At 40.0% G+C, this 16,764-nt stretch overlaps 1 protein-coding gene across 3 annotated transcripts in view; it reads left to right on the top strand.

Annotated features, from left to right (window-relative positions):
* tex10 (testis expressed 10) overlaps window positions 1-16,764 on the top strand; it is a 58,458-nt gene that overhangs the window by 13,208 nt on the left and 28,486 nt on the right. For all 3 annotated transcript variants that reach the window (XM_017704023.2, XM_037533844.1, XM_017704024.2), the window contains exons 3-9: window positions 867-1,375; window positions 4,293-4,502; window positions 4,817-5,063; window positions 11,560-11,672; window positions 12,120-12,379; window positions 13,731-13,869; window positions 15,294-15,463. In XM_017704023.2, coding sequence (XP_017559512.1) covers window positions 867-1,375; window positions 4,293-4,502; window positions 4,817-5,063; window positions 11,560-11,672; window positions 12,120-12,379; window positions 13,731-13,869; window positions 15,294-15,463 — 1,648 coding nt within the window. The remainder of the gene's footprint in view (window positions 1-866; window positions 1,376-4,292; window positions 4,503-4,816; window positions 5,064-11,559; window positions 11,673-12,119; window positions 12,380-13,730; window positions 13,870-15,293; window positions 15,464-16,764) is intronic.

The raw sequence follows: 16,764 nt of genomic DNA, 5'->3' as shown, positions 1-16,764 counted from the left end.
TTTTTGTGCAACATGACAGTTACATGTAGCAATTCAAAAGCTGCATTCAAAAGCTAAGTTGCACACAACGCATTTGATTATTTCAATAGATAGCCAGATAGATACGTCTTATTTTTTGACATACCACAATGCCTCCTGTATATTAAGTCACTCACAAGGTGTAATTTACAGATATTTATCATCTTTGTATATTTTTTTGCAGCTGTCATTGCTGTTGTTTTATATTTATAGATCTTCACTATTTGCGGTTTTTCATAGGCTTAGCATATGATTTGAAAGCGAAGCTTTTAAAAATGAGTGTTGATGCCTACTTGATGACTCACTCTTTCTATTCAAGAACCATTCATTTTTGTCCTTCCTAACTCAAATGAGTCTGAGTTCTGTGTGAAGATAGGGGGCATCAAGTAAGGGGAAGTTGAAAGGCCTAACAATGTAAATCACAATAATAGCAAGGTAAAGAAGACTAAGCAACTGTTTAACAGCTGTTATCATTAACTGGTTAGTTAACCCGGCTGGTTACAGAAACATTAGCTTTCAGAAATTCTTGTTTGTTTTCATGGCTCAAATTACTGACAAAATGTAAAACTACCAAACCTTGCATAGGGTTGATCAGGAAGATCTCTTTTTCAGCTGCCCAATAAACCATCTTCTGCTTTATTTTTTTGTCCATTTTCTGGTACATTTAGTCATTTCAAAATAAGTTGTTTCATGAATTTTTTGTCACAGCTGCGGCTGAGTTTCAAATGAGTTGCAGGATGCTTTACATTATGCCACCACAAGACCAATTTAGTTTTTGTTGGTTTTGAAACACTGAAATTGCATGAAAGTGTCAGCCTGTAAAGTCGTCCTAATATCCTGTCTTTCAGGACCTGCTGTCCCAGCTGCACCACTACAACAGCAATGTGAAGCAGGGGGCTCTGGTGGGATTGCGGGAGCTGCTTTCTTCAAACCCTTCTTTGGTGGAGCAGCACGCATCTGTTGTGCTGACCGAAGTGGCTGCGCTCTTCACAGACAAGGATGCTGCAGTGCGGGTGGCGGCAGTGCGTGTCCTCCGTTTTGTGGCTCAGTGCATCCCTGCCGAACGCGTGGCACCCTTCTTCCCCCTCCTTAGTGCCCACCTCACGTGTGCCATGACCCACATCTCAGCGGGCATCCAGGAGGATGCCCTACGGGTGCTTGATGTGCTGCTGGAACACTATCCTGCCCTGCTGTCCCAGCGGCCCACAGTGCTGCTGACCAACTTCCTGGAGCTTATCTCACAGAGGCGATTAGGTGGGACCAAGGGGGACAGAACAGGGAAGGGGAACTATGCTCTGTCCATTACAACCAGCCGCTCAGTAACAGCGCAGCAGTGGAGACTCACTGTCCTGCTCAGGTAACAGAATACAGATTTTTTTTTAAAAATTATTTGTTAATTATTTAATTTTATTCATTTATTAAGTTTTGCTGCAAGCTGATTCGAGCAACATAACATACATTGCAAATAAGGTACTGAGCAAAAATGAAAATATATGTTTAAAAGTTAGACACCTTCTCATCCAATGTTTCTTCTTCTGAAATCATGGATCTTATTAGGGTGCTTGTCTCCCTTTGCTGCAGTAATGTGAAGATTTGATTGCATTCAGCCACAAGAGCATTCAGGTACTGATGCTAGATGATTAGTTCTGGATCAGTCTATCCAATCCTCAAGGTATTGAATGGTGCTCCAACACTCCAGAGAATGCAGCTGCACTGCACCACCACCCCCCAGTGCTGGGGGGCTTTATACTGCTCTAGCTAAGGACATGTTAAACATTAGTTTTATATGCTCCACAGTGTTCTTCTGTTCATTCTGTTGGCAGGCATTTTCTATGGAGACATCAATGATCCAAAATATTATTCTAATGAAGCAAATAACGCTGATTCTCTTCATAACAACAACGCATGTCAGGGTCTGGGATATATTAGACAGGATGTGAATGCTCAGTTCCTATGATCATTGTGTTGGATCTTGGAGAAATGAACAGGCATTAAGACCTCAGCGACTTTGACAAGGGCTAAAATGGCCAGATGACTAGGTCTGAGCATCGCCGAGATGGCCAGTCAGTAGCGGTGAGCACTAGTGGACTAAGGTGGGACAAACAACTGGCAACAAGACTCATCGATGCGCAAGGGCAACAAAGTCTGTCCCATCTGCTCCTGAATGAAAGAAGGACATCTAATTTCCTTTTTGGGAAAATCTTTTTGGGTCGTGGGGGGTGCTGGAGCCTGTTTTGCTGGTCATTGGGCAGGAGGCAGGAAACAGGTTGCCAGTCCATTACAGTCCTCCCTTCCTCGAATGTAGTCCAAAGTTTGCTTCACTAGTTTTGTACTGGGTGTTCAAGACAGATGTAGCTATCAAGAAATGGCAGCATATACCTCACCACTTGTGCAGTTGTACAAACGTCAAGCTTAAATATACACGCATTTCCATTCAGACCACATATGGTTGTTAAATGAACTTGGATTGGTATGTTTGCTGGACTTGGAAACTAGTGGTTTCTAAGCAAGTCCATTTTAAAGTTAGGAGTGGGAATGTCTAGGCACCTCACGATTCAATTCGATTATGATTCAGAGGGCTGTGATGCGATTATAAAACGATAATGGATGCATCGTGTTGCATCTTTTTTTTCTGTACAGGATTTCTATTTTCTCACTGTGTGAGAACATCGTTTTAAAGCAAAGTATTTGTAATGATCCATAATGAATTTACTTCCAAAATCTTTTATTAATAAAACAAATGGAAGTGATGTAGCAAGTGAACTAGAAGCCTCTCATTCACTGCCTTTGTTTGGAGCACATAAGACTCTGGCTGCCACTCATCTGTGATAAAATGTGCTGTTTTGGTCACATAAGATCAAAATGGCAAAGATTTAAGACCATTTGGAGATGAATGGACTTACTTGCATTTATAAGCGCTGCAGGTGGTTTCCTAGTATGTTAAAATATGCAACGAAGGACTGTCAGGCACTAAAAAGCTGCAAAGATGAAGTCTTCTTCTCTTTCCCATCCATTTTCCAAGCTGCTTCTCCGTCAGGGTCCTGGAGCCTATTCCAGCAGTCATCGGGCGGAAGGCACCCTGGACAGGTCGCCAGTCCATCACAGGGCAGACAGACACAGACGGTCACTCACACCTAGGGGCAATTTAGCATATCCAATTGGCCTGACTGCATGTCTTTGGACTGTGGGAGGAAACCGGAGAACCCAGAGGAAACCCACGCAGACATGGGGAGAACATGCAAACTCCACACAGAGAGGACCTGGTCACCCACACAGCACTACCCACCGCGCCACCGTGCCGCCACGTTTTGAATTTTCCCATTCCAACTTAAATGATGCCGCATTTATATTCAGTGCCTCAGTCAGAATTTAAGGTAGAACGAATAATTCAAACAAGAAGCTGGTGTATAAGAAGCTCATTTCAGCCTCGTGAAACAATTGAATGTTGAGAGACATTTTACAAGAAACTATTTGACTTTTGAGGAAAAGTGTCCTGGCGGAAATGGGCGGAAAGCGGCTATAGCTAAAACTTAAAGCAAAGTCTGCATTTTTGTTTATAATTTTTTAACCTATACTAGGACATTAGCACATCTATACATATTGGACATAAAATGTTGTGGCTCCCAATGTGGTTTGATGTTTGTTGAAAGGACAAAATGGCTCTTCTTAACATTTGAGTTGTGTCTCCTGACCTAACCTAGCTTTTAATGCAGAAGGTGCAAGTTGGAGTTCTCACACATCCAGTTGTGTTTTTGCTATGTGCACAGCCACAGACTGTCTGAGCGCTGCACTTCTGCACTTCCAAGTTCCGCCTTTTGCATTCCGTCAGCATTACGTTATAAATTTAAATTTAGAAAATCAATTTTTTTTTTTACATTTGTGAATTGATTCAGAATTGATCATGTCCGCATTGCAATGCATCTAAGAATTGATTTTTTTTTCCTCCCCATTCCTTATAATACATATACTTATAATACACAAGACAGTCTTAAAACTAGGATGATTTTGTGAAGCTGGGCGCTGATTAGTGTGGTAAGTGGTTGTTGACTTGGACTCACTCTGTGCAGTTTGTACAGTGCTAAGTAGTATAAACTTTCATTATTTGAGCCTTACTTTGCACCCCAAACGTATTTTTTAATCAACTGCATTTTTTTTTAAACTTAGCTATGACTTTAAGCCAACATGGTTCTAGGCATTAATATTTGTGTGTGTGTGTGTGTGTGTGTGTGTGTGTGTGTGTGTGTGTGTGTGTGTGAAATTTTTGGTGTCTTCAGGTTAGGCCACTTTCTTCAGGCTGTGGTGGAGGAGAGGCCTATGGAAGATGGAGTATCATGTGCTGGTGGAATTGGGATATGGAGTGGAGAGAAAGGAGTTGTCACACCAGTGGAAGTCAGCTGGGAGGAGCAGGTCTTCAGTAAAGGAGGAATCCGAGTGTTTGAGAATTCCGGGGCCAAGCCCACACTGCACTCCACCTACCGGCTAAGGTCTGCTTAGGAGTTAATGTTATCAGTTACATATAAAGCTGATATTTATAGTGCGTTGGATTCCCACAGTAAACTTGTAGTACTACATTCCCCCAGTAAACTACATCAGATTATTACATAGCCATTTACTTTAGGCTTTATTAATTCCACACTGGTTCGTTTGTAGCCACTACACGCCCACATATGGCTTTGGGTGTAGCCTCCACATTCTGCTTTTTTTCAGTTCTGCATATTGGAGGATGAGAATAAATGTTTCAGTGTTTGATTTGGATCTTTGCCCTTCAGTCGCTGATTATGCTATTTTTTTTTTGCAGGCCAAATTCAGAGCCTGGGGCTGGACTGAGTGAGGGTCTGTGCTCAGCAGAGACAGTACAGGGCTTTGCAGGGACACTGGTGCCACTGCTTTTGGAGATGTGGGTGGAGGCCATGGGTGGAGACAGATCCCAGGCTGACCACGGCCATCTGCTTACAGAGGAGTCCATGGCACTCATGTTCCAAATCCTCACAATACTGCAGCTTCTGCGCCGACTGGTACCTCAGATGGACCAACAGGATATGCTTGTACGTACACTACCCACACAACCACTATAGTACTACCAGATCCAGGGAGTCCTACAGATTTTTTCCTTTTTAATTCAGTGGTTAAGATGTGAACTTCAAAGTCTTTCAGAGTAATTTGTTGTGAAATGCTTCTGCCTAGAGAATACTACCAACTATGATTTCTTTACAGTGGTGGTGATAGGAACCAGTGATTGTCATGTCTACAACACAAATATAGCTGTTTTATTTGTTGTCCAAAATTATGCTATCCAGGGAATCTGCGCATTTTCTGAACTTTTCTATACAATGTTGTTGATATTAAAATAGTGCTAAATCTGAAAAAGAAATTTTCTTTGGGTGCTGTTCTGCCTTACAGCGCAATCCATGCACTTCCTTGCATATCTGAAAACTTTTGTAAAACAGTGTCTCGGGCATTAACCAGCATATTTGAAACCGCTTAATGAAATACCGTTAGATGATGTAGCTCTTTGAGGCGCTTAACTATTCAGACGTCTTGTCATAAGTTTCTCTTGAATGGAGTGTTTCACATTACGTTACCTGTCAATCGTTTGGGGACACTTAGTGTTTTTTGTTTTTTTTTATAATTCTTTATTTATCGTATTTGTGTTTTTTCATAACAAAAACCCCATCAAATAAAAAATAAATAAAATTAAAATAAATTTAAAAAATAAATAAATAAATAAAAGGAGAGAAAATATAATAATAATAATAATAATAGATACATATACATATAAAATAAATAAATAATGGTCACAATACATATCCTGTAACTACCCAATCACAACAGATGGTGCCGGCTACATAAAACAGTCAGAGGTCCATAAGTGGTTTCCATATTTTCTGAAAAATGTCTCCTTTATCTTTTAAGCAGTAAGTAAGTTGTTCCAATTGCAATGTTTCACTCATCATTTTTTTGAACAGACTGAGTGTTGGAGGCCTTTGTTGATTCCAGTTGAGCAAGATGCACTTCTTTGCTGTGTATGATATTAAGCCAATCCTCTTAACAGTTGTGGGATCCAATGTCCTGTCCAGATCGGAACCAAATAGGTACCATATAGGTGCAAAGCGTATTGGGATTTCCAAAACCTTAACAGTTAAATCATGTATCTCTCTCCAAAAATGTTTTAATGCCCCACAAAACCAAAAAACATGAATAAATGACCCTAAGCACATTTTACAGCGATGACATCTGGGGGATGAATTAGGGTATATTTTGTTTAAACGAACTGGGGTGAGGTACATCCTGTATAAGAATTTATAGTTCTGTTCAATTATTTTGTTGCTAGACAATGAGATAAAGACACTCTGACAGATAGTATCCCATTGTTCATCACTGAGAACACATCCCAAATCTTTCTGCCACACACTCTTCAGTGACGTCAAAGAGGAACTATGATTATCTAACAGGGTACTATAGAGTAGGGAAATTTTTCCTTTCAATGGCGTGGAGCTTTCCAAGATCTCCTCCAAACCGGACAGCCCCAAAGACAGACGCCCATTCCTCTTTAGTGTAGTAATTAAGTGCCGAATTTGTAGGTATTTATAAAAATCCTGTTTCGGAATTTTAAACTCCAATTTTAAATCTGAAAAAGATTTAAGGGAGCCGTCACTAAACAAGTTCTGAAACTTGTATATACCATATTTTTTCCAGTTAGTGAATAGGGACTTACCGACTGAAGGCGGCAAATCCGGATTGGAGGATATTGGAGCTAACAAAGATATTTTGCCAAAAGAACCACAGAACTTCTTTACATCTTGCCAAGCCTGCAAAATATTATAAATTACAAATGTTCTTGGCACTGAATGTAATACATTTATATTAGTAATGAATGGTAGGTAATCCAGAGGGGTAGGAAAACAAAGTTCTCCCTCAGTATCTGTCCAGCGAGCAGATCCACGGTTCTGTAACCAGCCAATCAAACCCTTCGCCTGAGCAGCCCAATAGTATAACTGTAAATCCAGGAGTCCCAATCCCCCTTTTGTTTTGGATTTGGTTAAAGTTTTTAGAGCTATTCTAGGTAGGGATTTCTTCCAGATAAAAGAGCTTATGAATTTATTTATGGATCTAAAAAAAATCTTATCCAAGTAACAAGGCAATGACTGAAATAAATAACAAAGTCGTGGTAGGACATTCATTTTTATCACATTGATTCGTCCAAGGAATGAGATGGGAAGCAGATGCCAGTGTTCAAATTCCTCCTTAATTCTTTGAAGTAATGGGGTATAGTTTATATGAGAAGTCTTTAAGTTTAGGGGACACATTCACACCCAGATACTTAAATCCTTCCTGTGCCCAAGCAAAGGGTGATGTACTCTTGAGTTCAATAGATACTGGGGAGCTTAACAAACATGCGTTGGATTTTGTTAAATTAACTTTATAACCTGATATCTTTCCAAATGTATTTATAAGATCCAATACTGCTGGAATTGATTGCTCTGGGCTGGTCAGGAACAACATAATATCATCTGCATACAATGATATCCTGTTGTCCATCTTTCCAATAGTAATTCCTGAAATTTGTCCACTAGTCCGTATGGCCGCTGCAAATGGTTCGACTGCCAAGTTAAATAAATACGGGGATAGTGGGCAGCCTTGACGGCAGCCCCTAGACAAGTCAAACTTTTCGGAAAGGGAGCCATTTACACATATTTGGGATTGGGGTTTACTATACATAGATTTAATCCACCCAACAAATCTATCACCAAAATTTAATTTCTTTAGGACGGAGAATAGGTATGGCCACTCAACCCTATCGAACGCTTTTTCCGCATCAAGAGATATTAATAACACTGGTTGTGCATGTAGGGCCGAGTAGTCAATTATATTTAATAATCTCCTAATATTGTCTGAAGCATACCGGGCCTTCACAAAACCAGTCTGATCTGGGTCAATAAGCTGGGGGAGTAAATCTTCTAATCTATGGGCAAATAGTTTTGATATAATCTTGAAGTCAACTGGAAGTAATGAAATTGGTCGATAAGAGGCACAGTCTGTATCATCCTTATCTTTTTTATGTATTAACGATATCACCGATGTCCTCATCGACTCCGGAAGAGTTCCGTTTTCAAAAAAGTCTGCAAGCATGGGCATAAAAAGGGGTTCGATTTGAGGCCAAAAGGCCTTGTAGAATTCTACCGGATAGCCGTCCATTCCTGGAGCTTTTCCAGAGGACAGTGACATGATTGCCTGCAACACCTCCTCTGCAGTAAATGGAGAGGTCAAACGTTCCTTGTCATCTTCAGAAATTGAAGGTAGATGTATATTTTCTAAAAATGCACAGATATCTGGTTCTGGGGGATTTTCTGATGTGTATAACTGTGTGTAGAAGTCAAGAAATGAGGACTGTAGTGATTGTATATCATATTTTAATTGACCTGTTTTGTTGCGTATACATTTTATAGTGCGATCGGAACGTTCTTTTTTTAAGCTGATATGCTAGGAGCCTACTAGGTTTATTACCATATTCATAGTAATGTTGTTTAGTGAAAAATATAAGTTTTTTAACATGTTCAGTTTGGATAGAATTAAGGCTACTTCTAACAGACTTTAGTTTCCTGAAATTTTCATCTGTAGGTGACTGTTTATGAGATTGTTCCAAATTAAGAAGCTCCTTTTTAAGTTGCTCTGCTTTTTTAATTGCCAGCTTTTTCTTAGCAGAAGTATATGAAATCAGCTGTCCTCTAATCACAGCCTTAGCTGCGTCCCAGATTACAGCAGGGGTGACAGGGGAGGTTGCATTATCCTGTCTATACTGTTCCAGCCAAAGTCTAATATTATCGCAGGCTTCTGTGTTTGTAAGAAGTGAAGAGTTAAACTTCCAATACTTAGTTTGGTATGTCTGCTGAGCAAGAGAGAGTTGAAGGTAAACCGGTGAATGATCCGATATAAGGATAGATCCTATACTACAAGAGATGACTGAAGAAAGATAATTTTTGGGTAGAAGAAAAAAGTCCAATCTAGAATATGTTTTGTGCCTGGCTGAGTAAAAAGTGTAGTCTTTTGACGTGGGATTGAATTCTCTCCATACATCAACAAGGCCTGCTAAACTTGTCCCACCCAATCTCTCTTAAGCTTTTTGTGCTCCTCGCTGGACAGATGTGTCTCCTGTAAGAAGGCAATCTCTGCCTTCTCCCTTTTCAGAAACGTAAGCACTCTTTTGCATTTAATTGGGTGACTTAGACCTCTGACATTGAATGTCATCACATTAAGGATGTGAGCCATAATGAAATTTGTATGTCATGTTGGTAATGGTTGACCATTTAGGGGAAGAAAGAAAAGAAAAGAAAAAAAAAAAAAATCCCACCCCACTCCCCAAAGCAAAAGCCTTGTCCCCAGGTGACAAGACAGCCCTCTGTTAACAAATAGAGCCTCAACTAGTCTGGCACACAGCAAACACCCCCCAACACCGCACAATATACCTGAATTATTATCTAATTATTTTAAAGAAAGAGTGCCTATTTCCCAGAGCTAACAGTTCTGCGGGACAGCAGACACATACAACCATTGCTAAAGTAGAAATGCAGGCCAAGCAAACTTGCTATGCTTATAAACAAAACGACATTAACCTATCCAAAAAACTGAACACTAAACCTCAAGAGAACCTTTTGTAGCTTTAGCCTGCAATGTCCTGTCCCACTGATCACTGTAACATGGTTACATCATAAATCAGTTGAGCTTAGTTTGGGATAATAAGCTTATACTTATGTTTATCAGTGTGAACTCTCACCCCTTCTCCCTAAAGACACAGTGTTAACGTGACCACTCAGTCTACCTGGCACTGGTATTACGGTAGAAATCTTCGGCTTCTTACGGTGATGCGAACAGCTGGATCTTCCCGCGGTGTAGCACCCTCAACTTACACGGGTGATGATGGAACCCGCGGAAAGTCCTCATATCAATAAAGAACTTCTTGACGCCGTCGAACTCGCGCCTCCGTCTGATGGTTTCTGCAGAGAGATCCTGGGCAAATGAGAGCTTGGTTCCATCATATGTGATGTCTCGTTGCCTTGTGGTACGTAGGACGAATTCTTTATCTTGAAATTTGAGGAAACGGATAAGAACCGCTCGGTTGTGGTTAGGTCTAGCAGGTGCCAGGGTACGGTGTACTCTTTCCAGTATGAAGGATCTGTCTGACCCCAGGTCCAACCATTTGGGAAGCATGTCGTGCACAAAATCTGAGTGGGCGACTACCTTCAGCTCCCTCCTTAAGACCGAACACCCGAATGTTCTTCCTCCTCGCACGATTCTCCAAGTCGTCCGTCTTTGCCTCCAGGTACGCGAGCCGCTTTGTAGCTGAAGCCAACGCTGACTCTGTTTTGTCGAGCTTTTCTTCGGCCGCTAGTATACGGGCTTCGGCTTCCTCGATGCCTTTTCTGTTGGCCGTGACGTTTCCTTTGATGTCAGCTAGCTTGTTTTCTATCACCGTGACAGAGTTCGCCAAGTCGCCCAGGCGGTTTTTATTCCGTCGAGCTTGGAACCAAACTCCGAACGGAGAGCTTTTAGCTTGGTTAGCACCTCAGCTACACTCGCCATGCTGTCAGCCTCGGTATTCCCAGCCGACGGCGTCGTTTTCGCAAGTCGCGAACTTGTCTTGCGTGCTTTAGTAAAAACGTCGCATTCCCTGACTGACAAAGGATTTGACATGATCAAAGCCGAGTTGTGGGTCAACTTTGTAAATGTTTGGGGTAGTTTTTGTGCGAAATTGAGAGGAGTCCCTACACTATGCAGCCATCCTCGCCGGGGTCACGTGAACCCACCCCCCCCCCCCACTTAGTGTTTTTTAATACATGAGCATGATTTCTTTGTTAGTTTACAATAACTTAAATGGAAAGCTGTCTGATTTCTATTTTCTTCAGAAATTGCCAAACTGAACTTGCCAGACAGCTGACAGTCCTACTGTGGGACTAATATCATAGCTTACATATTTAAAACTCTTAGCACTCATCATCACTCAACTGTTTAAACCAGCTTGGGACGAAAAGAGTTTCAATATGTGTGCTTAACCATAATTTGGAAAAGACAGCTGTCAAATCATAAGGCGCTTCAAGTACAGCTATAGGAAAAAGGCTGTGATGACTGTGCTAGCTCAGTAGGCATGGAATCTAGAGTCACAATTTTTTTTAAGTAGTCATACTAAAATTTACAAAACAAAAAACAAACACCATCAATGCTCCTTCAGTAACTGCTTTTAAGTCAGCATGTAGCAATACTCATTAGACAAACTAAAGAGGACTCTCTCTCTCTCTCTCTCTCTCTCTCTCTCTCTCTCTCTCTCTCTCTTTGATGAACCTGAAGCTGAGTGTTGCAGTTTCCAGGAAAGGAAAAAAGCACAAAGGTTAACAGAACCTTTTTTTCTTAGTTAATTCAGAATTAACACTGAAAGTGAAGCAAAGGAATTCAAGATATCCCCAGACCTTTGACAGCATACAAACTGTGGAAAAAAACCATGCACTGCATGCACACAAAATCATGTGAAGTCCCTCTCTTTCTATGTAGGATGCCTGGTTTCGGAACTTGTATCTGAGCGACTTCAAGCAGCATTTCATGAAGAACTTTCCGTACAGTCAGCTGGAAGTAGTCCGACACAAGAAGAAAACTGATATGAAGAGGTAAGAATTTTTTTGTTGTTGTTGTTGTTTTTCCAGCAGCTCTATTGCTACAAGCCTGACTGCCCATGCTGGTTCAGTTTTGTTTATATATGTGTGTGTGTGTAATATATATGAATATGAATATATATATATATATATATATATATATATATATATATATATATATATATATATATATACATAAAGGATGTACATACAGTTTTTTTTTGTTAGGGCTACAACAAATATTTGATATGTAATAAATTTGATAACATTTGAAAACTGAATAGCTATTCGAGTGACCCTCACGCTTACTACATATATTAATCCAGGTGCTTTGGCGGGGAAACTATCTTACATTCTGATAGAAAACTACTCTAATTGTAGTGTTTGGGTTTGTACTTGGTCTCATTACCTGATTGTTATCATAAGCTTGACCTAACAGAAGCTGAATCTGTTTTGTTGTAGGGGCCGGCAGCAGGTGGTGGGTGGAGCTGTTGCTGGGGGTAACGTGGAACCACTGGCTCTGAATGTCATGCTGTGTCAGGTGATGGTGACACTAAGCCTGAGGGGGCGGGACCACGTCGCTGGCCAGGATGCCGACTGGCTTGGGCCAATCCGAGCTTTCGTCACAGACGCTCTGTCCAGCGGGGGCAAGCTGAGCTCTAAGCACCTAGCTGCTCTGCTGGAGGTGGTCTGGAGGATGATCGTCACCCAGAGAAGCCGTGGTGAGACTCTCAGATGATAATTCAGTCAAAAGCACGAGCCAAGATGTATTTGCTTCTTTAGTTTTGCACTCTGAGACATACAGCTGCATCAAATGGAAGCTCACAGGAACCATTAGCATTGTGCAGATTATCTAAATTATCACACCCTTGCATAAATCACACCCTTCAAATCAAATCATATCAAATTTATTTGTATAGCGCTTTTTACAACGGATGTTGTCACAAAGCAGCTTCACAGAATTCCAGAAAAGACAGTTTTAACAAGAATGTAAAAACCCCCTGGTGGGCAAGCCAGCCCTTGCATCAAACCTTGTTGAGTTGAATCACAAATAGACTTGCTCATGCTGACCAGGGATGATCATTTTACCTATTTTTTTGAATTCCTGCCCTTGAGTCATAACCCTTTCCATGCCGTTAGCTAGGTCTCCTCCTGTCATATGAAGCTGAGATGGTGAAATCTATCACATACATCCTCTGAGTTCCTCTGAATTGGCCGTTGTGAGAATTCAAATGGAGTGAGGCAAATTGTGATCTGTTAGACTCCTGGTTACAGATGGCTGGGGCGTCACCATGGATTAAACTGTGAATCTCCTTTTGAAAGAACAAGAGGTCTCCAAATCCAGACCTTAAATCCACTTTCTAGTTCTGGATTTTGTATTCACTGGCAGTTAAGTAAACTAATGATGGAACTGCTTGGCCAACTAGTGTCACAGCTACCAGTGTCCAGAACTCAAAATGGATTTGAAGACTTTTGGCTTAGATGGTTGCACCACTCAGTAGCCCCACAGTAAGATGTCTGTTGTCTATAAAAATGGACAAAAGAATGAACCAAAGTACATTGCATAGCTAAAAACAGTTGTAGCCACCTTGTTAAAGTACCCTTAAAGTCATAATTTAAAATACACATTAATTTATGACTATGCAAATTTTAAGTGCTGCCTTTCCACTCTATTTCGAAATCCTGCCCCGTCTCTGTGTATAAAAAGAAGAGACAGCAGAAATAAAAGTGAAAGATGGACAGTAAATAGGCAAGACAGGAAAAATACAGATGGATGGAAAATAAAACAAACAAATGGATCCTTGAGCAAATCAAGCCTGGATGACCAGCAACAAGCTAGATCATAGGAATCATGAACGAGCCATTCGAAAGCCTGAAGACTCAAATAGACGGCAAGATTTTTCTTTTCCATGTGGTCACTAGGAGTCAGATAGAACCTGACAGCTCTTAATAATAATGAAACCTAGCTTTATAGGAAATTGCGTACATCTTGTCATTATTATAGTTCTTTGTGTTTTACCATAAGCTAATGAATTTGTGTTGGACGTAAATTGCGCTTGTGTGTCTCTCTAGCGGTGACGGAGGAGTTGCTGCAGGCTGTCTATATTCAGTATCAGCAGAAGAACTTAGGCCTGACTATCCGCACCCTTCTGCTGCATTTCTTTAGCCAACTCTACATACAGGAACATCAGAAGCAGCCTCATATCGCCAGGTATGCACGCACACTGATTTTGAACATCTTGGGTATAGAGGAGGTGGGGTACCTTTATTATTATTTCCCGTAATTCTCTATAGTATTCTATTTTTCTGTGAAGTAGGTTTCTGTGTTCTTTGTTAGGCAGAGTTTATAAAATTATGAGGTGAGAAGCTTGGATATTTAAATGGAATTTAAACGGTCTAAACATTAAAACCTTGGCTGCAGTGAGCTGCTTATGGTCCAAAATGCTGATTAGACTTGAAGAAACATTTAAGTAATATTGGTGTCTAAAATGGGAGGGGCAAAGAAAATGTTGGGTAAAGTTTAGTAGAGATATAGAAAAGTTGAAACACTTTGATTGTGATTTTTTGCAACTCCCTGGGACTAACTCTGATTAATGCTTTTCTTGTTTTGTGAACCCTTAATCTTCAATAAAAATACATATTCATTTTCTGCCACTACTGGTGTATGTAGCTGATTTATTTTTACTTTAGATGTAAGTTGTTTTGACAAAATCCTCAAATATCCTTAGTACTATATTTCCTCACATGACTGGTGATGGTTATAGGAAGTGCTGTACTGTTAATGATGGTATGGGCATCAATTATGAAAGTTCTTCAGTTTTCTTTTAAATAGAAGCACTTGTTTTGTTCATATCACACCCACAATAATGTGACAGCAGCGACTAAAGCATAAACAGCTCCAGTACCAGGACCAAAGATATCATAAGTGGAACTTGAACAAAAGGAGGGGAGAGGCAGGCAATATGGTAAAAATATTATATCACACTATTTAAAAACATTTAAAATGTTTACATTTCATGATATTGATACACACAATGCACTGGCAGTGTCATCAATAACCCTGAATACAATACTTTTTGTTCAGCATTTCGCATTCCGACTATGCCTTATCCTGTTAAACAGAATTATTTATACTCTCTTTTTTAACAAAACATGGATTTGGTCTGTGTTCTTTAAATACTGACAATATCCAAGATGTTGATGATATTCATGATAGTTTTAAAATATTACCTTATTTCCCACCTGTATTTGAACATGAATTACAAAGTAAGTGTCAAATCTGCGCTAGTTATTAGTGTTTTTTAGTTTAGTGGTGTTTGTACTATTAGATCAAGGGTGGTGTAACTGCAGTTTTTATTCCAGCAAAGCAGGAGATCACACGATCAGTTGTTTGACTGAAACCAGTTGATTAAAGAACTGGAATCAGGTGTGCGCCTGCTTATTTGGAGTGAAAACCTGCAGTGACACCTGCCATTTGCAAGTAAGATTAGACACACCTGCATTGAAAGGATGTTGGTCAGTTTAAACTTCACATAAAACTCATATAGCTCAGTACAGAGTTGACTTTGTGGTATGCTTTGTTTTACTATGTTATAAAAGTGTCAATCTCTCTCTTTCTGTCTTTCTCTCTCTCAGGAGCAGGATTTTGGCTCGTTGGTTGGCTTCATTGCCAGTACAGTTAGTGCAGCTGGGTAGTCGTAATCCCCAACTTTCAGGGCAGCTCCTGCAGACAGTGCAGTCAGCTGCAGCATGGGGCCACAAAGACTTACTGCTCAGTCTCCAGACACACGCATGCAGCCTCTATGGTAATCGCATACATCCTCCACACACACTTAGAAATTCTTTTTTATTTCTCTCTTTTTTTTCACCCTCCCAAGCACGTACAGAGCATCAGAGAGAGCAGGGCACAAAGTAATGCAGGGTAAAATGTGGGTACAGGTCACATAGATATTTCATGTAGTTGAACAGCTTCAGGTTGAACATGCTTTTAATAATCTCCTTGTATTTGCAAAGCAATGTCCAACTGCAAATGTTGACAACGGTCAGACTGATGTTTCTCAAGACCTGATGACTTTTTCTGTTTTGTATCATAAAACTAACTTCTTTTTTATAAGTTTTTTTTCATAACTGAGTTCTGAGAATTCACATCAATTTTGTTTTAGTCATCGCTGTGGTGGCACCATTTTAAAGCGTGTAATCCACTTGCAGTGATAGCTAGCCAGGTTAAAGTACAGCCTTCACATGATGGGGTTTGTTGTAACACAGTGTTACATCTAAGCCTTCTACTATAAACAGTAAGAGAAGTACATATACCTCTAGGGAAATACAAAGCAATCAGTTTTTTATGCATAGATTCATCTGAAACATACTGTACATTATTAATTAATTAAAATGCGGATGTATGCTGTTCCACTCTGTGGTCAAAAATGACCTCATTCAGCACAGCCTCTTTTTACTCATTTAATTTATTTGAATGTTTTTTTTAATGTATTTAGGATGGAAAGCTTATTTGGTTTAAACAGCATGAAACTATTACATTAATTGTGTTTTGATTTACATGTTTTTTTCATGACAGTTACTCCTGTCCTTCCGGTTACGTTTGGGGTTAGTTAGTAATGTTGAGTAACGGTGCACACACTTTAGTCTGAAGCATTTTTTATGGTAGGTGTGGTAGGAAACAAATTTACCTTGTCTATATACAAAAAAGTAGTCTTCTTCTCTATATGATTCATAAACAAAATAGATCTAAATTATGATTTGAAAATAGCAGGTCAGATATTCAAATGTTGCAGTTCTAAAATGTTTGTATTTTTTTATTATTATAATTATTACATTTAGACTTTTGCATCTGTTGCTGTCCAAAAAAAATCAAAATAAAAACATCTCCAGCTGCTGTGTTCAAAATTATGTAGGAAAATCAAAATTGAATTAGATTTTTTTTTTTTTTTTTTTTTTGGACAGTGACATAATACGTATGGGCCCCTTGTTATAGTGTGTGCATGTCGGTCTGTGAGAGAGAGCGAGTCTGAGTGTTGGTGTCTTGCTCAGAGTGTGTGTGTGAGAGTCTGAATGTTGGTATCTCCCACTGAATGTGTGTGTGTGTGTG

The sequence above is a fragment of the Pygocentrus nattereri genome, chromosome 24, assembly GCF_015220715.1.
Source record: "Pygocentrus nattereri isolate fPygNat1 chromosome 24, fPygNat1.pri, whole genome shotgun sequence".
Classification (NCBI taxonomy): Eukaryota; Metazoa; Chordata; class Actinopteri; order Characiformes; family Serrasalmidae; genus Pygocentrus; species Pygocentrus nattereri.
This window is presented reverse-complemented; position numbering and strand designations above follow the sequence as displayed.